At 38.5% G+C, this 22,174-nt stretch overlaps 4 protein-coding genes across 11 annotated transcripts in view; 1 reads left to right on the forward strand and 3 right to left on the reverse strand.

The window, feature by feature from the left end:
- LOC117936491 (myosin light chain kinase, smooth muscle-like) overlaps positions 1 to 22,174 on the forward strand; it is a 36,394-nt gene that overhangs the window by 5,022 nt on the left and 9,198 nt on the right. Inside the window, exons 1-5 of one of the 5 annotated variants that reach the window (XM_034859546.1) lie at positions 19,083 to 19,256; positions 19,605 to 20,030; positions 20,919 to 21,065; positions 21,216 to 21,365; positions 21,487 to 21,585. In XM_034859546.1, coding sequence (XP_034715437.1) covers positions 19,850 to 20,030; positions 20,919 to 21,065; positions 21,216 to 21,365; positions 21,487 to 21,585 — 577 coding nt within the window. In that variant the 5' untranslated portion in view covers positions 19,083 to 19,256; positions 19,605 to 19,849. Of the gene's footprint in view, positions 1 to 92; positions 100 to 19,082; positions 19,257 to 19,604; positions 20,031 to 20,918; positions 21,066 to 21,215; positions 21,366 to 21,486; positions 21,586 to 22,174 lie in introns of those variants that run through there. The other 4 variants (XM_034859544.1, XM_034859545.1, XM_034859547.1 and 1 more) reach the window with 4 other exon arrangements.
- Positions 1,218 to 22,162, reverse strand: dcakd (dephospho-CoA kinase domain containing). 3 transcript variants are annotated; one of them, XM_034859557.1, is made up of 7 exons: positions 22,149 to 22,162; positions 21,656 to 21,659; positions 6,457 to 6,718; positions 5,959 to 6,070; positions 5,272 to 5,475; positions 3,973 to 4,060; positions 2,644 to 3,766 (listed from the first exon to the last, which is right to left on the reverse strand). In XM_034859557.1, exons 4-7 carry the CDS (start codon positions 6,068 to 6,070, stop codon positions 3,481 to 3,483), a joined length of 690 nt encoding a protein of 229 aa, XP_034715448.1. In that variant the 5' UTR covers positions 6,457 to 6,718; positions 21,656 to 21,659; positions 22,149 to 22,162; the 3' UTR covers positions 2,644 to 3,480. The 3 variants fall into 3 exon arrangements, with proteins under 3 accessions (XP_034715450.1, XP_034715448.1, XP_034715447.1); XM_034859559.1 differs by lacking the exons at positions 21,656 to 21,659; positions 22,149 to 22,162 and adding an exon at positions 1,218 to 1,563 and having other exon boundaries at positions 3,559 to 3,766; positions 6,457 to 6,809; XM_034859556.1 differs by lacking the exons at positions 21,656 to 21,659; positions 22,149 to 22,162 and having other exon boundaries at positions 6,457 to 6,802.
- Positions 6,937 to 10,213, reverse strand: pus3 (pseudouridylate synthase 3). Of its 2 annotated transcripts, XM_034859554.1 has the most exons (7): positions 10,066 to 10,213; positions 9,303 to 9,702; positions 8,883 to 9,160; positions 8,615 to 8,798; positions 8,253 to 8,362; positions 7,563 to 7,735; positions 7,042 to 7,313 (listed from the first exon to the last, which is right to left on the reverse strand). In XM_034859554.1, exons 2-7 carry the CDS (start codon positions 9,699 to 9,701, stop codon positions 7,042 to 7,044), a joined length of 1,416 nt encoding a protein of 471 aa, XP_034715445.1. In that variant the 5' UTR covers position 9,702; positions 10,066 to 10,213. The 2 variants fall into 2 exon arrangements, with proteins under 2 accessions (XP_034715444.1, XP_034715445.1); XM_034859553.1 differs by lacking the exon at positions 10,066 to 10,213 and having other exon boundaries at positions 6,937 to 7,313; positions 9,303 to 9,701.
- On the reverse strand, positions 10,517 to 13,615 carry LOC117936495 (CD63 antigen-like). The gene is made up of 7 exons (XM_034859555.1): positions 13,440 to 13,615; positions 12,913 to 13,101; positions 12,643 to 12,717; positions 11,921 to 12,034; positions 11,581 to 11,718; positions 11,373 to 11,456; positions 10,517 to 11,030 (listed from the first exon to the last, which is right to left on the reverse strand). Exons 1-7 carry the CDS (start codon positions 13,494 to 13,496, stop codon positions 10,959 to 10,961), a joined length of 729 nt encoding a protein of 242 aa, XP_034715446.1. The 5' UTR covers positions 13,497 to 13,615; the 3' UTR covers positions 10,517 to 10,958.

Below are 22,174 nucleotides of genomic sequence, written 5' to 3' on the forward strand. Positions count from 1 at the left end.
TTTTTGGAAAAAGGCTGCAATGAAACAAAGAGTGAAAAATTTAAAGGGGTCTGAATACTTTCCGTACCCACTGTACACGACTCAGATACAAGACTCAATTCTAGAAGGAAATGTTTTCCTAAGATTGAGCTTTTTGGAGATTATCCATTCCAACAAAGAACAAAAATGTTGCTTATGCATCATTGCATTGGTGATAGTAATTATATTATATAGATGACTGAAGATTGCTGCTAATACTTTACTGCTGATACTTCTTTTACTTGTATTACTAGTTTTACGTGAAGCTTTATTGCATAACGTTTTTTATGTTAATGAACGTTTGTTACATTCAAGCCATTGCTAAATTTGTTGATACAAAGCTAATTGAGAATATCAGCTCCACAAAACTCTCTCAGTCTTTCTCATTATGGCTATGTTGAGAAACTTGTGTCTTCTGGCGACCTTTGCATGTGGAAAGTGACCTCTTCTAAAGAATCCATCATGTTTTTTTAATCCTCCGTGTTGTCTTTGGCTATAAGCAACTTTGTCATTACTTCTCACGGGGGACACAGAACATACAAACTACACCTTTAAGTAAAGATCTGAGAAGTTGCTCCACTCCTGATTGGAGCACTGAAATGAAGCAGCTAAAAAGAATTTGCTATCATTAATTTTTAGTGTTTACACGTTTTCTACTGTGACATGTCAAGATGTCTTCTGTGAAAAGGGCCCACGTAAAATGTAAATGTACCGGGGGATGTAGACTGTGTGAGGGTAAGAAATGATTTAGTATATTTTTGTTTTCCAGAATTCCACTTAAGGCTATGTACTCCCACTCCTGGGCAAAGGTTAAGCTACCAATAAGAATTCTAAAGATGTAAGTTGTCCCATCCTCACAGCTGCTAAGAAGTGAAGTGTAGGGGCTTTAACATGTAAATAATAATTAATAATTACATATTATTAATTCCCTAAAACTGATGTGCTTTTAACAACCACTGATGAATACTGAAAGCCTATTACCCTAAGGGGAGCATGTCCTTTCAATTTTGTGGGGAAAAATTTACCCCTGGAGTCAACAATTAAGACTCAAAACAAAACTAATGCAATTGTTATAATTAAAAAATGTAAATTATCCAGAGTCGAGTTGGGTGCAAAGCTATTTATTTTGTCTGCCTTTGCCCAAGCTGTTTTACCTTCCGTGACGGTAGTAAGCGGGGGGAAGGATGAAAAACCACGCACTGTGGTGCCGTAGGGCCTAGGCCAACTCTCTGAACATGATGGTGAGATTATGGAAGTCTTCACCCCCTGCCATGAGGAAATCATTTGCTCTGCTCCCGCGGAGGACCCACCACACACTATAAAGCGGCAGGTTGTGCTTATATCCATGCACTTTTACAAAGTCTAACAAGGCAACTTCAGACTTTCGCCATTTAGCTCGACACCTTCAGAATTAAACCCCATTTATATTCAGACTGAGATTTCACCACCCATCTCGGCCTGGAGCATTCACACTCGCTGGTACAGATATATATATATATATATATATAGAGTTCCTTCCACGCTCTGCATCTGGCCTCTGTGTGTCTGAGGAAGAGATGGATAAAAGGCAAACTTGGAAATCTCCACTGAACAGCTGGCTGCCCAGTAAAGCATAGTAACCTTTGGACCACGACGGAGCCAGCGTTGTGTTTTTTAAAGAAAGCAACCACTAAGAATAAAGAATAAACCATGTTCTTGATTATGACTAAAAAACGGACAACCCAGGATTGTGTTACAGTGTGATTGTGTGTATTACGTTGACAACTGTATGCACGTGTTGCAAAAGATCATTGTGGAAGGGATTTTGTGTTTTAAAATATATGTGTAGCCATGCAGTCTTGGGTCACCGCCCGCCGCCCACCACAGCCCGAGTCACTTTGCATTAATTCTGCTGTGGCTTGATAAAAGCAAATAGCAGACCAGTAGGGGCTTTAGACAGAGCCAAGTGAGCCAGGCAGGCTCATGAGACCTTAGTGCCAGGATGATGTCACCACGCCTGCCTCTGGGCCTGAATTGTTATGCCTAAGCTCTAATGTGGACAGGAGCAAGGACGTCACAACTGACCGTTAACTTCATTTTTTTGTCTTCTCCTGAAGAACACACTTTCCTGTGGGATCTAAATACGTCAATGTCTTTCGCAAAGAATACTTGATTGATGCATCCTATTTCATTATTGTGGCTATTAATCAATTACGTCTAGTGGATCAACTGCAAAAAAATAAATAATTCGAATTAGTTTTTGTTGTTCTCAAACTTCACAAATGTGATGATTTGCACCTTTTCTTGTCATGCATTATTGCTCTAGTGTTTTTGGAGTTTGACCCCAAAATAGTGGCAAAATGTCATTATATATTTCCCTTTTGACCATGACCCTCAACTCCAACACTAAATTGCTGGAGTACCCCTCTAACCCCTTTAATTTCTTCATTATCATTTTAAAATAGACATCTGACAGCTGTTACTTTAAAACAATCGTGTTGGATAATTTATATTTCAATTAAGCCGCAAATGTTAGAAGTTGTTGTTGTTTTAGTTACATGTGAGTGTGCACAGAAAAACAAAATCAGACTTACAGTTGTATTTACAGAAGGCAGCTTCAAGTGTAAGAAAATACAGTGACATAAAGTCTACTACTTCATTTAAATTCTCTCTGTTCCCATTAAAAATGGATTGTAAAATACATTTTCATACAGTATATCTTCATTATACAGGCCATTAACATATAACCATAACATATTCTGTAAGCAACCAATCATTCATATTGGGCATTTCGTTATTTTTTATATGATGGTTTTCCATCGAAAAATATCTTTTAAAATGTAGTCATCGCCGGGGATAGCACTGGCATTTTGTGCTAAAAATGTGTGCAATATATTATATACAAATATGGAAATTGCAAATAAATTAAAGGGAAAAAAACAATGACTTCTGCACATCTAGTTTTCAAGGATGTACAGCCGTTTACTCCTTCTTTTCTTTTGCTCTCACCAACAATGTCTCATTTGGATGTCTTCGTGGGGTACAAAAAGGTAACATGAAATCTTTTAGATTCTACAATAATGAGTTTTAACTTTAGTTAGTTAGTTATGTGTTAACTGCTGCACTTAAATAAAAAGATTGGCCAGTTTTTATGGCACCAAACTGATCACTGAGAGCGTCGGGAAGCTTGTACGGCCTAAGTTGTCACCTTCTGGATTTTAATGTCTTCGAGTAAAACCAACTGAAATTGCACATTCAAACCCTTCACACTAAACCGCATTTGTCAGTCCACATTGTGTCAATAATGTAAGTCAGTGTTAACTGCAATCGGAGCACATCCCACCACTGAACTGTAGCTGAGGGTGCTGTGAAACTAATCTCACAGTAAATTGCATCGGGCCCTCCCGACGTGCCTTTGTCTGCTTCTATTCATCTTTGATCACATACTGGACCAAACTCTTTCTCCCCCTCATCTGTCCTCTGTTAGGACAAAAGTAACTTGGCTGCATATAGCAGTATCCCACCCAGACCACTAGTGGCAACAACAGCAATGACCCTCACTAAGAGGAAGTCCATGGAGTCCTCCAGCTTCGTGTGCAATCGCAGGACCTGTCGGTGGGTGTCCTCTCGGCTGCCAGAGTTCTCAATAACATGATTGGCCAGGCCGCGCTTTTCATTGAGCGGCATCTGTGCAGCCACGCGCTGCTCGGCCTGCTCCTGGGTCAGGCCGTCCCTCTGCATTAGACGCAAAAGCTGAGTGGCAGGGTCACTGAAAGGGAACCGACAATGGAAGTTATTTATGGAGCAGCCATGTTAAAAACTCCAGAGGCAGTGACTCATGCTATTAAGACACACGCAGAGAGCTTGAGAGAGGTAACCAATAACTCACAAAAATGGGCCTAATTAATAGATAAAAATGAAAATAAAATAAAATGTAACCTGTAAACAAAAATGTGATGTCGGAAAGTTACTCACCAGTAAACTACAACGGTGTGGTTTAGAAACCGTGTGAGGCGTCTGGTTTCAAAAAGAAGGGGCACATCTAGCACTACATAGCGGTATCCTAGGGAGACAAAAGAGGATTGTGAAACATTCAACATTTAACAACATACAAGTTCTTCGTGAGAAGTTTATTTTAAGGCACTTGAGATATCTTGAGTTGTTAAGGAATTAATGTAGCAAGTTCAAGGAGTCAAGGCTGGTGATGTATTTCTTTAAAAGTTGTGGTTTAAAATGTTTACAGCAAAGATCTGTGTGATCTTTGCTGATCTTGTTTTTTTAAACTGTTTCTATCTCAGTGACCTTTTCCTTCTATTTCGTAAAATGTTGGAAATATTCTAAAAAATCTTGCTATTTGGCTCATTTAAAGCCAACACTTAAAGATTTGAGGCTGATCCTCACAAAGCTGTATAAATTTACAGCGTTGTGAGGATCAGCCTTAAATCTTTATGCCCAGTGCTGCACTACAAAACAGCCTTGGCTTACTTTCAATAACTTATCCCCCTTTTCCCTGGTAACCGATAACTGAGCCTTCGGCTGAATCTCATTTCTCTATGTTACCCCTTACCCATTCCCTAGGTTTCGCTCGTTCACCGTTCAGACATATTGCTGTCCCAATACTCTTTTGCATTAAGGGCTAGGGCTAAGATAAAGGTGTGTATACCCCTTGAAACCAACTGAGGATGCGAGCTTACTTGTAAACAAGGGCTATTGTACAGCAAGCAACAATGGGTGCCACATAAACAAGAGAGACCCTTAAATGTAAGAATTTTTGGCTTAAATAATTGATTTAAAAGTTAGGACAGTTTTGTTTTTTGGTCTATACAGTCTTGTACATTTATACTTGCAACCATGTTCTTAATTCCCACGTTTGGAAAAAATCGCTTGCGTAACATAGTACACTACTTTTATAGGAGGGCCTTTCCCGATCTTATTTGACTTTACTTTAACCCTTTTATTTTATTGCATTTTACAAATTTCATATTTAGCTGCATTTTAGTCTTTCAATGTTTTCATGCTTTTGTCTTTTTGTAATATTGTCTCTTGGTTATTATTGTTTTTACACTTGTTAAAGCAATTTGTAACTTGTTTTTGAAAAGTGCTCTATAAAAAAAGATTATTATTATTTTTTATTATTATTATTATTATTATTATTACTTGCTTTGGATATATTGATACATGCTGAGCATTACATTCTCAAAATTGAATCTCGCGCACAGTATAATAATAAAGTATTTTGTTGTTCCAGTCCAGCCCTGCTACGTGCTCCTTCACCTCTGAGAAAGTAGAACAGGATCTCTTTGAGCATTGCTTTATGGATCTCTGGGTGAGTGATGGAGTTCAGCAGCTTCCTCTTTTCCTCGTTGGCGAAAATGAGCTGACCCAGCTTCTGCCTGTCGATCTCCCCGTTCTCGAGTAGGATCTCTGGCCCAAAGTGGTGGACAATGCGAGAATAGGCAGGAGTGTGCGGCTCCACAACTGTGATCCAAAATGATAGACAAAACCAGTGAGAATAAGACATTTAAAAATGGCAAACGTGCAAAATTACATAGGAGGGAAAGGTAGAAAAAAACATTATATTACAGACTCAATGACCAGTTTAATTCAATATTTAGCCTAATGACTTGTATTTTTCTCCTACATGCCGCTGTGCACTTTTCACCTTGTTCTGTGACCTTTTTATCTTCACCACATAACTACACCATCATCCCTGCCGTCAGCAGAGGAAGCCGTCATGATTCATACCCCTCCAAGCGGTTGCCTTAATGAACCTCCTACAGGCCCACCTTCTTTATGTCCATTTCAGAATATTAATAAACATTATTAGTCAGTGATGTGAGACATTTTATGTCTATTATTTATTTGAGGGTGCGGCTGGATGATGGTTGGGACTGGTATTCCAACTGAATTTGTATCCACTTTGTAATTCTAAATAGTTTGCAGGGAGAGACATTCACCTACCTTTCCTGGCCACAACATCAGCATCAATGATGGGGCACCCCAGCTCCCGCAGCATTGAAGACACTGCACTTTTCCCTGAGGCAATCCCTCCCGTCAGCCCCACCAGGAACATCTTGAAGCAAAGACATAAAAGAGCAACTTGTAGATGTGCTTAAGCTGTTTTTGTTTTTGAATAAGAGCAATACCAAAAAAAGGAATTATGAAACCTAGAAATGTTAGTGAACTTCTTACTACCAGACAGTACAAAACACGTAAAAGGAATTGACAAATAATCAGGCCATACATAAATTATAAACAGTAAACCTCACACTCACACACTTTCTAGAACAGCACGCCCCCTTCTGTGGAGGTGCTAAGCTACACCCAGTTAATGTACCACGAGCAACCTTGGGTTGCTTTGACAGCTTTAAAGTTATACTTGATTAAACATAAAAATAAACCCTGAAATTTCCGTTGTTTTGTTACCGTTATCCACGAAGACTCCTGTTATGTATTTACCTCGTAAACGTGTGATACTCCTTAAATCAACTGAATGTACAGTGGGAACCCGTGCAGAGCCACAGTGGCTGGGCTAGTGCAGTAAACAACCAGGATTGCTAAAAAAAGCTAACGTTAGCACAAGTACTGATCAGGTCAAAACGACCACAAATATGCAATAAAACGAAGCCGCGGCCATTTCTACTCCGTCCTATCAAACATGCAGTCAGATGAAAATGTTAGAAACAGTCCTGTCGCTGGATATTGTAGTCTGTAACTCTGACTTGTACTCAACTGATTGCTACGACCTAGCTTCTTAGCTTGACAAGCGCTACCTCAAAAATCTTCCTACATCTCTTACCTTGGTAGTTAGTTCCGCCTAGCTAATTTCCGAGTTCCCATTCACAACTTGAGGTGCTAACGTTACAACTGTGTTAAAAACCAAACTCGACGATTGCTACTTTCTCCAAGAATGTGTTTATTTCAAAGCAACATAAAGATTTGCATGAATGAAAATGTGAATACGTTTCCTGAAATAAAATGTAAATACAATGTTTTCTACTACAAAATATATTGTGCCAAGTCCATTCTCCTGGAGAAAAAATTTTAATCTTCTGCTTTTTGATCTGTACTTTGTTTTGACACTGGCATCTCTGAAGAAACTGGCAGACTGGGGGAGACGTGGGAATGTTTGGACCTTTTCCCTCTGTGGACCATTTCACTTCCATTCTCCCCTTCCTCCTGCTCCAGCCTGCCTCTTTTGACAAAATGGTTTATTCTGGACTCCAGGCTCTCGCAGCATGGACGCTCCAGCAGGGGCCTGTAGTTTCTCTGCTTGCTGCCTTCTACTAGCCAGCAATGATTAGAGGACACACCACCTGTGGATGGAGAGAAGTGAAACAATTTATACTTGTCCAACATTTTGATGTGTACAATAGACTGGGTCTAAGCAAAGTATTGAAAGGATACATAAGGATGTGAGCAAGGGTATAACTTTGGTTTGAGAAATTGGTGGGACACCAAACACGGGGTTTGGGAGGGATAATCAGGTTTATGATTACATTTAACAGGCTAATCTTGAAATTGTTGATGTAGTCAGGGTCTGTTCATCTCTCTGAACATCTCACCTATGGCCTCCAAACCCTGGATCATCCCATGGACGACGTGGGTCTTGATTGCACTCTGGGTCCAGTGGTGCTGCAGTGCAGACAGGACGTGGTTCACCTCTTCACACTCCTGTTTCCAGCTCAAACCTTCAAAGTGGCAGTCGTACAGCACCAGCGGGTAGTCTACTGCCATGCTAGAGACAAGAAGGGAGATCTTTAAGAAAGATTCATATTGCTTTAAATGTGTCGTTTTTACTAATATGGATTTTGTTTTCACAGGAGATTTATTATTTATACTACACACTGGTCCACCAGCGGAGTACCTTCTCTATAAGGCTCCGACAGCTTCGATGACGCACGGATATTGGACTATTATGCTATTTGCAAACTGGTTACTTCATATTAATATATTTTCACATTCTATTTTGTTATAAGTTTGTATTCTACACATGTATGTATGTACATTCTTTTATTTCTCTTAGAATAATTTTTGGGTAGGTGTTCTGCTATTGTATTTTATGTTATCTTATTTTTTATTCATTATTTTTAGTACATTCCTTGTACTTTCTATGTGTAAGCATGTTCTTGTACCTTACTGCTGGTACACAGTAATTTCCCAGTTTGTAAATAATAAAGTTCGTCGCTTCTGACGACTTCTCGTAAAACCAAAGAAAACACAATGCACAACCTCTATGACAGCAGTCCAGTCACCTGTATTGGGGCTTCCTGGGGTTACTCTGAACATCCAGAAGCTTATTTATTATGTCCGAGGCTTCCAGTTTCTGCCCAATCAGGAGAAGCAGTGCCATCATGCATCGTACCTGCAGCATAACACAACAGGAATTTCGCCCTAGTTAGAGACTGCAAATATCATTAACAAAGTATTCAAATTAGCTCTACAAGACCAAGCCTAAACCAGTCTTACTGTTACTGAAACAAAATATTGTATTTATACTCTATAAACTACTTTACAAGGATACAATGGCTTGAAATTAACATATTGTTTTTGTTTTGCTAAGCGGAGTTGTAAAAAACAGAGAGGGGAAAAACACTAAGTGAGTGTCTGTTGATACCTGGTGGTAAAGGAAGGCCAGTCCTTTGATTTCAAATATAAAGAGATCATTTTGATTTGTGCTGTTGATGTGCTGAGGCTGCACCGGCTTGACTGATGCTGACAAGATGGTCCTCTCAAACTGCAGAACTCCGTTGCCCACATCCATTTTGCAAAGGTTGCGAAAGTCATGAGTGCCCTCGTATCTGTTGGGTGTTAAGAAGCCCTAAAATCAGAACTGTGACTTTGAATGGGGACATCAGTGTTCATCACTTTTAGGCTTCACCAACCTTTTTGCAGCATCTGCCATCAGCGTTACATCCAAGGATCCGCGAGGGAAGTAGTACCGGTACGTGCGGGACTGACAGTCAAAGCGTGCACTAAAGCCCTCTGCTACTGGCGCCCAGTCCAAGATCCTAATGTCCGGGGGCAGGACTCTGTTCAGCATCTTCACATATGGAAGCTCGGGGCCAGTAGCTTTATTTTTGGCACTAACATCAACATGTTCAGGGACGGTGACGCCAGGTCCTCCACAAAATTGCGTGGAGCGTACATCAATAGTTATGACCTGAGGAGAAGAACAGTGTTAATGTATGCAACCATTAAAGTGTTTTTGATTTATTTTGGAGCAACACACTCAAGCACCATTCATGTAGTTATAATCTCCCTATGTAGTCATTTTAATATAATTTGAGTCTCAGTGAACTCACTTGGGAAAAAGCACTGACTCCTTTATCAGTACGTCCACACCGATGATAGTTGGAGCTCTGTCGGTCCTGTATCAGCCGCGTCTTCAGCAAAGCCTCAAAGACTCGGGCCTCCACAGTGTTGTCAGTGTTCTCCTGAACTGCAAACCCCTGATAGGACCATCCCAGGTAAGCCAGCCGCAGGGCCACATGGCGCCGAGGCTGGGCGGAAAAGTCAAAAGGACGCTCTTTGCCTGCTTTCTTACCCTTTCTGCTGCTGCTGGTATTAGAATCAGGTCTGCAGTCTGTGTGTTCAATAGGAGATAGATCATCTCCAGCGTCTCTCCTCTCCTTCAGCTGGGACTTGAGCTTCTTCAGGTCTGCCTCCAGCTCCTGTATTCTCCTGATTAAAGCCTCTGACATGCTGCTCAAATAAATGAAGCTAGAAAAAAAGACCATTTAGAAAGGATAACTTCAACAATTAACTCAATAATGAAAACCTCTGTCACTTACTTGCTACTTTTGTAAAGGTAAGTTAAGCAGTATAGTGTGTACTTCTGCTTAATTCACAGTAATACAGTTTCCACAATATTCAGCCAGACAGCTAGCTGGAGTCGAGTTAACGTATGTTGACTTAATATAACGTTAATATTACAGTTAATGGGCTAAATGCTAGCTACACACACAGTCTGTTAGCTTAGCTAGCCTAGCTTGTGTGTTTTGTAACATAGCAGATATTAAGACTGGTGGTGGCCGTAAATAATTAAGCAATGAAACGTTCCTTTACCTTTGAGTGTATATGTTGCTGACAAACTTTTGTCAGTGTTTTTCTGTCAGCTTTCTGGGTGTCTGGCGTACACGTTACTTTTCATGCTTATACGGGTTTGCTAGAGTCGGACCGATTTTGAGAGCGGACCGATTTCCCGTACTGGGTTTCTGGGAAACGTATTTTACTATATAAATAGATAAGCGGCGCATAGTAGCTGGTAGCCAAGAAACATGCAGGTTTTACTTTAGAAAAAAATCTCCCACTTTGGCTTAATTTCTTGTGCCAGTTTAGCTAATGCAGTCAGGTAAAATGGAGCATTCTATTTGACCTGAGCAATACCGAAAGGGAAATTTTGTTGATATAGATTAAGTCCCCGCTAAACTGTTCACTGGTAATTTACATTCAAAATTAGCTCAAAAGATCAAAAGGTCATATGCCAAAATTAAAAATGCTAATTGAATCACTCAGCCAGAATGTATCACACATTTATTTAAAATATTCATAGTATCATGAAATTTAAACATGAGACTATTATAAGAGGTGTTTCAATGACATAGGCTAGACCAATAGACAAAAAAAATTCAATTTGTCAGATAACTTGTTAAAATGGTCACAGTTGGCAAGCATGAAAGTAGCAATAAGTCATCTTTTAGTTGTTTTCAAACATATCGATGACATTCATTCATGTGAACTACATGTTTAATCTTTATGTAGCCCAGGCTAACAACTTTTTTGGTTACAATTTATTTACTGCACACACGTACAAGTACATGCAACTTTTGTTTAACAATTAATGTCACATTTGAAAAAATCATACACTGGACAAGCAAATAAAATAGATCAAATACGTGATGGGACGTTGGCTAGTTCTTGGCCGTGACGAGGGAGCGCAGGAGATGCATCAGTTTACATCAGCTTACATCTTCATAGTCTTTTTTTTTTAACTTTATGCACAAGCACACTCCGACAACTACTCCAAAAACCTGTAATAGGTAAAAAGGTCACGAGTTACTGGCAGCAAATGAACTCAAAGACAGGTCAAAAAGGTTCTTTTCTCTCTCTGTAAAATCAATTAATTCTGTATTTCTCCACCTGGGGCAAACAGGATGAAATAGGCTTCATTATCATTCATGCCATCCTCTACTTATTTTTCAAATGTCTTCATTACCATTACCTACATAAATATATTTTCACATGCAAATTGCTGAAAATAGCGTACAGATAATTTAATAAATCACTAAATAAAGCAGGAAGTATACATGTTTTTTTTTTTTCTTAAGAAACATATATGGCATTTTGATTTATCAGGTATTTACAGTATTTACCTCTGAGACTCCAAGAGCAATGCAGACCGCACCGACCCACACCAGGTTTTTCAACACAAAGATCCTGATGGCCGTGATACAACCCTGAGGAGGAGCACAACCATAAAGTAAGTCATAAAATACACTTCATCGCACACTCTTCAATCCTTTGTTCACAGAAATTAAAAATGAAATGGATGTAAACTTGAAATGAAATTTCCCAGCTGACCGTTTTGTGTATTTTGTTCTTGTTCTTTCCACATCCCTGACTCTTCTCCACGCAACAGGAATCTGGCACGGCATCATGGTTCACCCAGCCCATACTGCTGGACCAGTCAGAGGGGCTGTTTGCGCCACAGCATTTGAACTGCAACATAGTTCATATTACAGTACATCTAGTTATAATACATCTAGAGTGCACTAGTGTTTATGGATCTCTTTACTCATGGTGCACTGTAAAAGCAATACAATGTACTGTACATATGGGCATGTGCATATTGTTATAGAAAAAAAAGAGAAAAATCCACTTTTGAAATGATATATCAAATACATAAATCTTTACGTGTCACCTTTTCCTGAATTTGGTCTATGGTGTGTCTCTTCTCCGGGCTGTATTCATGGATCACCCTTTGTGTTCTGCTGTTGTAGTCCAAAGCACTTTTAGCACCCTTAAGGACAACAGTCTGCAGAGATAACAAAGAAGATTAAAATGGCTTTAATACTGACACCAGAGCTTTACTTATTGTAATGTTAAACAACGTTTTATGTGCCCTGGCATTGTTAACCCTCCTGTTGTCCTCGGGGCGAGTTTGACCCATTTTTACAACGTTTCTATTTCAGAAATTTGAGTTTCTTTCAAACAAATTGTCAAAGAAACTAACACGGATTGTTCCCTACAACCATTACTACACAGGTGACTAACTAAATGAGCAGTTTACTACTTTAATTGAATTTTGGTGTTTTGTTTAATTTTATGGCATTTGAAAAAAAGGAAATAAGAACTTTATTATTTCTTTAAAAAAGTGACAAACGTTTTGGAAAAATCTGCAAAAACATCAAAGAAATCGCTGAAAAAATCAACAAAAACATCAAATAGTGACAAAAAAATGGAAATACATTGAAAAATAACATTGGGGGAAATTGATAAGGGTTGAAAAAGAACAACAAAAGGTTGAAAAAAAGTTTTCATTTAAAATTTTGATCCAGAAAAAAACTAAAAGTTGCGTGGTAGACGGGAAGACAACACAAGGGTTTATGTTTTGACCTTGATCTCAGGATTTGAGTGTCTCACCCTGCTGCGAAATGCGTAAAAGACAGCCCCTGTGAGTATCTCCAAAATGATAATGATGATCAGGATGCTGATGAACTAGTTCATAAAGAAACACAGTGAGCAGTGTTAGAGGTCAGTCATGTCCCATATGGCTTCAAAAACTGTAAGTGACACATTTTAATGTAGGAAATATCAACATCCAACATCCTCCCAAATTTATTCCACAGATATTTATTCAAATCTATTATAATGCATTTATTTCATTATGGTGCATTACTGTATGTTACTTACACAAGCCACCATAGAATATTTATCAAAGAATGCCCCCAAATGGCCCAAGAGGGAGACGAGGGCTATGGTGGAACCCACTGCAATGAGGACTATGGCCATTTTAATCAGGCCGCGCCCTGCAAAAGTTCCCATCCGCGAGTAAGTCAAGTGTTGCTGTACTCCGATGATGATGAGAGTGACTCCAGATGCCTGAAAAACAAATTAAACAGCTGAACATAAGTGCAATCTGCAGTGTTGAACTACATCATTGAAGGGAGGAAGAGATAGATTTTGTATATAAAGACGTAGGTGGGACATTTTTGCCATGTGTGAGTAATTCAATGTACTACTCACATCAAACCAAAAATTAAATACTGGATAACACTTTAGGAAAAAATCTGAAGTAGTTTGATTTCTTTTTTATGTTCTAACGCTACTACTACCACACATTAATTTAGCCCATTTGTTTTTAGAATCATCAATGTTCATCAAATATTGCCGTCCCCAACACTTGCTCATTCATTTACAGAAATACCCACATTACTCACCAAAAAGAGCAAATTGAAGAAAACGAAGCAACATTTGACACCGCCAAACGAGCACATTGTCAGGACTTTTTTAATTTTTTTTGTTTACTACATAAGAAGATAAATGAGCAAAGGAGTGAGAAGCAATTGGTCCTCAGTCTAGGTGTGAAGAGGTACAGGCTGAGCAACTGTACTTCAGTAGTGAGTGTGTCCAAGCACATGACTTTATGCAAATAAACAGGTGGCCTGATAATATTTAAATTGACATATCTCATGAAAACATATAGTCCCTGTTAGACCATTTGAATAGTAGCGTTGATGCAGTGCAAATAGTAGCCTACTGTAAAATATGATCATCTTAATATCAAGTAGTAGCCTCTATATACATCAGAAATATAAAGTGAATATTGACGCAATAGATGAACTTGTTTTGAAAATTACTTTATGTTGTTTCTCTGTTTCTGACTTTCATTTTAAATACACCATTGCAGGTTTAAAAGATTGCTAAAGGGTCAAAACAAAAGCCAAAAGATTGGCATCATGGGAGAAGACTTACATGTGTTCAGTTACTCAGAAAAATAGTAGTTGGTTGTGTTGTCACATATTTGTTGTTGTTGTAATTTAATAAACGCCATTCTTGAAAAGCTGCAAGTAATTAGTCTAAGGGAAGTCTAACTTAAAATGTGAACAATGGCTGTAAACTTATTACTTCAAACTTCTAATGATAACTTGGTGTCTATCCTAGTGTCTACTGTTTTCATATTACTATGTCTCCATTATTCTTTTATATTGTCCATATTTAATGCTGGTCTCTAGACTTTATCCTTGCACTTTTGGACATGTTTGCACTAGCACCATGACACACATTCTCATAGAGCACCTTACCATGCATACTGAATTAAGCGTCTCATGCTTGTACATCCCTTAGTACATTCATCTAGATTTTTATTTATTTATTTTACGTTTAGTAGCTTTTCTTTTATTGTCCATATTATGCATGTGGATTTGTCATTTTCTCATCCTGTCATGATATGCTATCTGATACTATATGCTATATGATATGTGTATGTTGTGTGTGATGTCTTTAAGCTACTGGGGTCCTGAATTTCCCCCTGGGGATAAATAAAGTGCCTATCTATCTATCTATCTATCTATCTATCTATCTATCTATCTATCTATCTATCTATCTATCTATCTATCTATCTATCTATCTATCTATCTATCCAATTAGTATAGATGAAGATGGTAAAGGCAGAACGTTTTTCAAACATTTGTTTCAATACAAACCCCCAATACTGTATCTAGATTTTTTTGGTCTGTCAATTTTACATTTAACTTCACTATTCAAACAGGGGATGACCTCTGCCAGTAAATCACACAAAATATTTGATAAACATACAGAAAAAGAACAAGAAAATATGAAAGATTAATCATGAAGAAACAGAAAGGCAGTTTCTTTCTGTGACAGCTCAACGTGTCTGAGCACTTGGAGCTGTGTGACTACTGGAACTCGCTTCTGGGCTTCTTCCATTCTTTTGAGGACCGAGCTCTTCCCCAGAAGCTTCTCCAGCAACATATGGAGCAGCTGCAGGCAGCCTGACCCAACTCCAACAGCTGGAAAAGGACTGAGGCCTCTGGCTGCAGCACAATTATCTTTGTTACATTGCCCACTGCCAGTTCCCTCCGTTCTTCACATCTTTTTCTATCCATTTGTGTCTTCCTCTATGTCCAGTGTTTTTCTGCTTTCTCAGAGCTCAAGCCAGAGTGCATCAGGCTGTGAAGGACCATGCTGCTTTCTAATTTCCGACATAACATCAGAAATTCATTTTTTTACCCTGTCCTCATTAAACCATGGACTCCCAGTGAGCTCTTTGAATGTATGTGAGGGGACAGATCATGACAAAACAGACTCAGTTATTATGAGTTAATTATTTAAAGGACATACAGAGACTAGTTTATCTGTTACAGGATAAGTCATTTAAGTGTACACAAGTGTGTGGTTTTATCTTTTTTCTGCTCATTACTGACTCTCTCTGTCCGTGAAGCCTTATCTACTTCTTCTTATTTGCCTGCAAATGAATAATGCTTGAAGAGAAAAAGAACATTTAGGATTAGTGCAGTTGAGTCTGCATCCGTTCTCACCATCTTAAAATATAATCTATCTGGTTATTTTTAAAGTTTAATTAGGATTTTTGTGGTCTTGATTTGACCATCTTCTGTTTAGCCATCAATGCTGGTTCACAGAGTCGCTCAATTCTGCAACCAAAGAGGGCCCCATTTAACTTTCTTAAACGAACAAATGGGTTCAGCATTTGCGTTGACATTACTCCAATTTAATGGAGTGATGGAGCATGGCATGTGTTTAATGGAGTTTGTGGGAACAGGCTAACACAGAGTCTGCATATCTTTGATGACTTCATGGGAACAGGAAGCAATATGATTACCATAGTTGGAGCACTCGCAGCCCTTCCCACTCTTTGCTTTTCCTGTTTTGAATTCCACAAGACTTGGTCAAACCCTCGTATGACTTCCTTCTGATGAGGATACTTGTTTAGGAAAGGGGTGGACTCGTGGGTTTACTTTAGTGTACTTTGTGGAATGATAACATATAAGCTATTTGAACAATACTGACAGTGGAAAGGTCCAAATGAATGCACTTATATTTTAAGTTATTATCATTATGAATTTTACCTTATGTGGCTCATGGCCACATGGTTTCTAAAAAATGTGCCACAGTTTAGAGGAGCTGAAATCAGTGGTAGGTCCACATTTTTCCAGTGAAACAGCTTTTCAGAATCTGTTGATTATCTTCACTCAGATAAGAGAAAACTAGTCTGTGGATAACGATCATGCAACAAAAGGTTAATGAGAGCACACCTTGGAGACACAACCAACCAGCAGCTACAGTATGTATCTATTGTTTCTATTCCCATATCAATAGGATTAAAGGTGCTTCATTTACTATTACTACAACTACTACTGCTACTACCACTACATTTTTCAAGGACGATGTCATGTGTTTTGATGTTCTTTTATTATATTTACACATTTCAGATCTGACTCATCAGTTAACATAAATGTAAAGAAGAGTAGGAATAAACTCCCTATATACTGCTCTACTAATCCAAAACACAGTTTAAATATCGGGGCAACGTTTGGTTAACACCAGAATGTGCCGTAGAAATGTAAAATTTAGATTTTAGGGGAAAAGAAAGAAAGAATGCAAGAAAGACATGCATGTACAATTTGCAAGACTTTTTTGTACCAACGTTTTAGTAATTGATTTTGGTGTACCACATAAATAAGGCGGGGGGGAAATCTGACCATGATGGAGAAAACAATAACACCAGTAAACTTGTGCTAAAGACTAACTTAGTACCTTTCTGCAGCTTCTGCAGAGGAATTCACATTAAATGTCTGCGTATCAGTAAACTGTTAAGCTTTAGGCCATGTGTGGATCAACAATCAACATGTTTTTGGCGCCAGGGGACATGGTTGTAGTCTATAAGTACGTAAATGATGTGCCTTCCAATCCGTGGTTCAACTTACGCATACCGGTCCATGTAACTGTTTCCTGACATTCTCGCACCACCACCATGGAGTGAAATGTGTTTATTTAAAACCACACCATAGTAACTCCTCTGTTTGATTCTTTTGTAGCATTTAGAAAAAGTATTACGCAACCACAATTATTGTGGTTGTAGCATTGTGAGTGTGTTACACAATAATCGTTTGGTTTGTTTGATTAACTAATCAGCCACAAATACATTGATTGTCTATTTAAATTCCACCTTTCAATGCTAAACTATATAAGCAGTCATGAAAGAGAAACTTAACAAGCTCAATATTTAATGCAAAGTAATGTAAGCAAGTAAAATAAATGTAAAAAAGCATATTTACACAAGAAACAAATTTAAATGGTTTCTTAAACAAACAAAAAAAAACTACATGCAAACATATACGTATGCATTCATAATTGTGTAAAAAGTACATGTGTAGTGTGTTAAGACACATTGTAAGAAGCTCATTGATTAATATCAATATAATACAGTAACTGTGACCAGAGTACAACTTGAATGTAATTGATTTATCCTATAAAGTGAAATTATTTCACTAACAAAACAAAAGTAAAGCTCCAGGAGCAACAGCCAAAAATAAGACTATACCCATGAGATGAAATGTTTGATTCACATATTGTAAAGTAAAATAAAAGTCAGTGAGGCTTTAAAGGACCTTGAGTGAAACAGCTTTTCCGAATCTCTTAACCATCTTCACTTGTTTAGAATACAGATAAGAGAAAAGCAGTCTGTAGTTAAGGCTCATGCAACAAAAGGTTAATGAGAGCACACCTTGGAGACACACCCCAACCAGCAGCTATGCGTCTATTCCTAAATCAATAGGATTAAAGATGCCTCATTTACATGTGGAATTTACTCAGGGGCGGAATGGGGTTTGAGGGATGGGGTGTGCCCCAAATGTCTTCCAAATCCTTTTGGTTTTTAACCGTCTGAGGTCTAAGGGCACTTTTTTTCTTGAATTTTCTTTTTAAGGGTATTTGCATATAACTTTTCTGCATACATTTCACATCAAAATATTCCGAACCAACTCAGCTTTCTGTATAGAGGCGCCGAAAATGATACCAGAGCAACATTTAAAGACTTGGCCAAAGCAGAAATGTTTCTCATAATCTCTTGTGAAAGCATACCTACACTCAATTGTTTTGGTGCTCAAAAGGAGTTTACAAAAGTCTTGTGTTCAAAAAGCAGCATAATATATGAATAAAACGGTAAATACATGTCTTAAATGATATGATGGAATATTGTTTTTTGAGTAGGAGGGATGTCGAACACCGCCAGTGCATCTTTCATCAGCAGCGAGTTAAAAGACCCCTTTCAGTCTCTCTGATTGGACCGACAAATCAATGGAGCAAAAGTTATGTTACTAGGGGCAATATCGGCATCTATAGGTTCAGAATCAGGATCAGATTCATTGCCAAGCAAGTTTGCAATGCACTGAACAATAAATATATTCAAAAAGAATAAACAATAACACAAGTGCTACAGTCAAGATATAACCACAGAATAGATTCATTACATAAAATGTAGGCTGGGGGTATGTAAAAAGACAACATAACAAATAGGTAAAATGTAACTGTAGGCTGTACAGTTTGTGCATGGTTTGCAAAAGTATTGATCAGGGGATGGGCACATGTTCACAGTATGTACTGTATGTTATGTGCAATGGCCAGGAATAATAGTCCAGGATGTGTGTTAATGTATGAAGAGTAACTGTGGGTGGGATAAGAGACCCTAAGACATGCTTACATTATCACAGGAGCTCTTCTGTGCTGCCTTTACTGTTATTACGACCATGTCATTCCCTGAATACATCTAGTTTAAATTAGTAGATTTTCTTCCGTTGGCCTAATGTTCAATTCCGAGTATGGAAGCCACAGTTACTTTCGTTGGTAACATGATATGCAATTACATAATCTTAGATCATTATGCGCTGGAATTAAATGTCGATTTGTCAGCTAAATATTCGTATTCACACCAGCATTACCCTATATGTTTATAATGTCTGGCGCCGCCCCTGACTTCTCCAATTTCATTCAAAGAAGCCCAACCCCTGGAAATTTAAAGTTTTCCTGTCAGTGATTTCACTTCATATTGTCTGTTGCACAGCAGAGTACATGCACACAGAAAAGTTGCTCCACAGGCTCTTCTTGATTCCTGTGGTGACTGACAGTGTTGCTCAACCTACTGGAAATAGGTGTTAACAGGGGGTAAAACAGCAAAACAAGACTGTGGGGTGTAGTTTTATGAAGAGAACCACGAGGTAAAACATGCAATATATTTCTCTTTGGTGTTTCTTTTATCACTATCCACCGTAGTGCCCTCTGTTTCTTTTCTGCTTGAATGTTTTTCTCTTCCACACCCATTCTTCTTTTGTTTTTTTTATCACATGTATCTCTCTCCTACTGTTATTTGTGCAGAGGGACATTAGGCTGGACACATGTGGAACCACGAGGTAAAACATGCAATATATTTCTCTTTGGTGTTTCTTTTATCACTATCCACCGTAGTGCCGTCTGTTTCTTTTCTGCTTGAATGTTTTTCTCTTCCACACCCTTTCTTCTTTTGTTTTTTTATCACATGTATCTCTCTCCTACTGTTATTTGTGCAGAGGGACATTAGGCTGGACACATGTGTTTTTACTGGCCTTCCGGGAAGAAAAAAAAGGCCTGTTTCCTGTGTGGGACTGAGGGTGGGTTGTGATTTCAGAGAAGCCTGAAAGCAGAGGCTCCTCCTGTTAGCATCTCAGAGGATGTGTGAGTGAAGACCACAACACACCACAACCAAAAAAGGAAGAGGAGGCCCGACTGATGACTGACTATCTGAAACTAGTCTGGTTATAATTTTTACCCAGGGATGGATAAGGATAGCTATAATGGTGGGAAGCCAAAGACTTTTGTTTCTACTTTCCGGTTGGCCCTCAAGCCTCAAGCCAGAACTTTCGATGTGGAGAAGCAGAAAGGTTTGGAAGATGGACTGGATACCAGTAACAGGACGTTAATGGGAAACAACAAACTGGGAGTCTTATCAGCAACAGGTAAAGATTGGAAGAACAGGACAACTTTTTAATGTGTGAGTTTTTTTAATGTAAATGAAATGGACTCATATTGCAACATAGAAACACCCCATCCTGGGCCTCAGCCTGCTGCAGCCCCTTAAAGTGCTTCATACTTTAATTTGAACTTCTTTAACTTGAATCCTTTGCATGAAGGCATTGCAAAGGCCTATCAACGAGTACTGGGATCTGTTAGATTGCATATTACATGGTTAACTCACCTAGGGCTAGTTGGTTACTTCTCAAAATAATAGTTTGGGGGCAGCTCTCTCTCTCTCTCTCTCTCTCTCCCTTTCTCTTATATATATATATATATATATATATATATATATATATATATATATATATATATATATATATATATATATATATATATATATATATATATATATATATATATATATATATATATATATATATATATATATATATATATATATATTAGATGTATGTAAATACACGTGTTCAAACACACATGTGGTGGGAAAATCTTGTTAACTCCATGTCAATTTCCCCAGGCATGCACTCACAACTGTACTCCAATAGATACGACAGCAGGTAACTGATTAAACTGAAACTTAAAACTGTTCTGCCTGGGGGTAAAACCACACACCCACACCAGTCTACAGTTTTAACGTTTTCATTTTTGACTACGTTTGCATCTACCACACAATGCATTTGAAAATCATCTAGAGATATAGATATCAGTTAGATCAGGCCTGAAGTGGAAAAGCCCCCCAACTCTTTACTGAAAAATTCACTAATGACTCCTTTTGATTGGTCAGTGGTAGAGGAAACACTGATGTGTTAAGTTTTCAATGTCTGAAAATGAAGAAACCCCACTGTCCTGAACTTCACCCCTCTGCTTAGATTCCAGGCTGAGAACCCTGCAGGCGCTTGAATCACCTCGCTTCAAAGAACCACTCAGGGACTGTGCAGTTTTTGAAGGAAGCAATGCTACTTTTCAAGGTGTTATCACAGGAAGTCGACCTCTGAGCATTTCCTGGCTACACAATGGTAAAAGGCTGATAACCAAACCTTTAAAAATTTACACCTACCATTATGAGAAAGGTTTAAAGCCCAATATCCTGAATTTAAAAGGTTTTTTTTTTTATAATCATCCTCCACAGCAAAAACATGTTTGCCTATTGTCATTTTGTCATATAGGGGAAGAGGTGCACTCAAATACATCCTTCAAAAATGGTGTTGCCAGTCTGACTGTGACTCAGTGTTCACCTGGAGATGCCGGGACGTATATCTGCACAGCTGAGAACACTGCTGGGAAACAATCAAGCGGTGCTGTGTTACATATCACAGGTAAAGAACTGGTGAAGTGTCAAGCTATAAACCGCCCACAGTATAATCTTTCCTTAAATGATTTATATTAGCTGGATGTGTAGACAGTAAACCTGTTTTTACTCTATTTGCAATGGTGCAGCAACAAAGAATATCCCCAGAGCAACCAACTATGAGCTGCACAGTGAGGTGTCCTTAGCTTCTAAAGAGAGGAACCAACACAGAGAAGAAGAAGACAGAGGTAGACACAAACCTTTGCTAAGCAGCCTAAAAAAAACATTTGCATTGTTTACAACCCTATTCAACCATACCTTTCTTCTGCTTTTCTTCTTACTAAGAATACTTCAAATAATGAAAATGAATCATGAACATGCTGGTAGTAGAGAGCAGGGAAGCAGCATCAAACATATTGACAAGTGCAAAATGACAAGTCAAATTGTGAATGGCATGCATTTTGTTTAGTTAATAAAAACACACTGATTGGGTCTTTAAACTTCACTCACCTTTTTCAGCCTACGGTGCATCTCATAGCCCTTAAATTGCCTCCTCAAGTTCTCCACTTGTCTCCCTTCCTTGCGTCCCACCAAGGAGGCACAGGACCAAGGAGTTGAGGAGCTATTCAATAAGTGTAATAAGTTATAAGATATAAGATGCAGCCTATCCACTCACATTAAAAAAGGGTGCTTACCTTTTTTATTCAAAAGTGCAATGCATTCTGTTGATTGCAGTTTCCCTGCAACCAAACATAACTGCTGACATGTGATTGGTTAGATACGTGTAAAACCTGCCTATAGTAGCACACACAACTGTAAGTCAACCCACTTCTTCAG

This window comes from Etheostoma cragini, chromosome 21, assembly GCF_013103735.1.
Source record: "Etheostoma cragini isolate CJK2018 chromosome 21, CSU_Ecrag_1.0, whole genome shotgun sequence".
Taxonomy (NCBI): Eukaryota; Metazoa; Chordata; class Actinopteri; order Perciformes; family Percidae; genus Etheostoma; species Etheostoma cragini.

Bases quoted from the DNA above. Each gene is read 5' to 3' on its own strand.
- LOC117936495 (XM_034859555.1), bottom strand. From the start codon at position 13,496: ATGTGCTCGTTTGGCGGTGTCAAATGTTGCTTCGTTTTCTTCAATTTG. The intron at 12,035-12,642 runs GTGAGACACTCA...TTATCTCTGCAG, and splicing joins TTTACGCATTTCGCAGCAGG to ACTGTTGTCCTTAAGGGTGC. The intron at 11,031-11,372 runs GTAAATACTGTA...TACCTATTACAG, and splicing joins TTGCTCTTGGAGTCTCAGAG to GTTTTTGGAGTAGTTGTCGG.
- pus3 (XM_034859553.1), bottom strand. From the start codon at position 9,701: ATGTCAGAGGCTTTAATCAGGAGAATACAGGAGCTGGAGGCAGACCTG. The intron at 9,161-9,302 runs GTGAGTTCACTG...TCTTCTCCTCAG, and splicing joins GAGTCAGTGCTTTTTCCCAA to GTCATAACTATTGATGTACG. The intron at 7,736-8,252 runs GTGACTGGACTG...TCTTGTCTCTAG, and splicing joins CCCAGGAAGCCCCAATACAG to CATGGCAGTAGACTACCCGC.
- dcakd (XM_034859559.1), bottom strand. From the start codon at position 6,070: ATGTTCCTGGTGGGGCTGACGGGAGGGATTGCCTCAGGGAAAAGTGCA. The intron at 5,476-5,958 runs GTAGGTGAATGT...TTTGGATCACAG, and splicing joins TGATGTTGTGGCCAGGAAAG to TTGTGGAGCCGCACACTCCT. The intron at 1,564-3,558 runs GTGAGGGTCATT...TCTCTTCCTCAG, and splicing joins ACTCCATGGACTTCCTCTTA to ACACACAGAGGCCAGATGCA.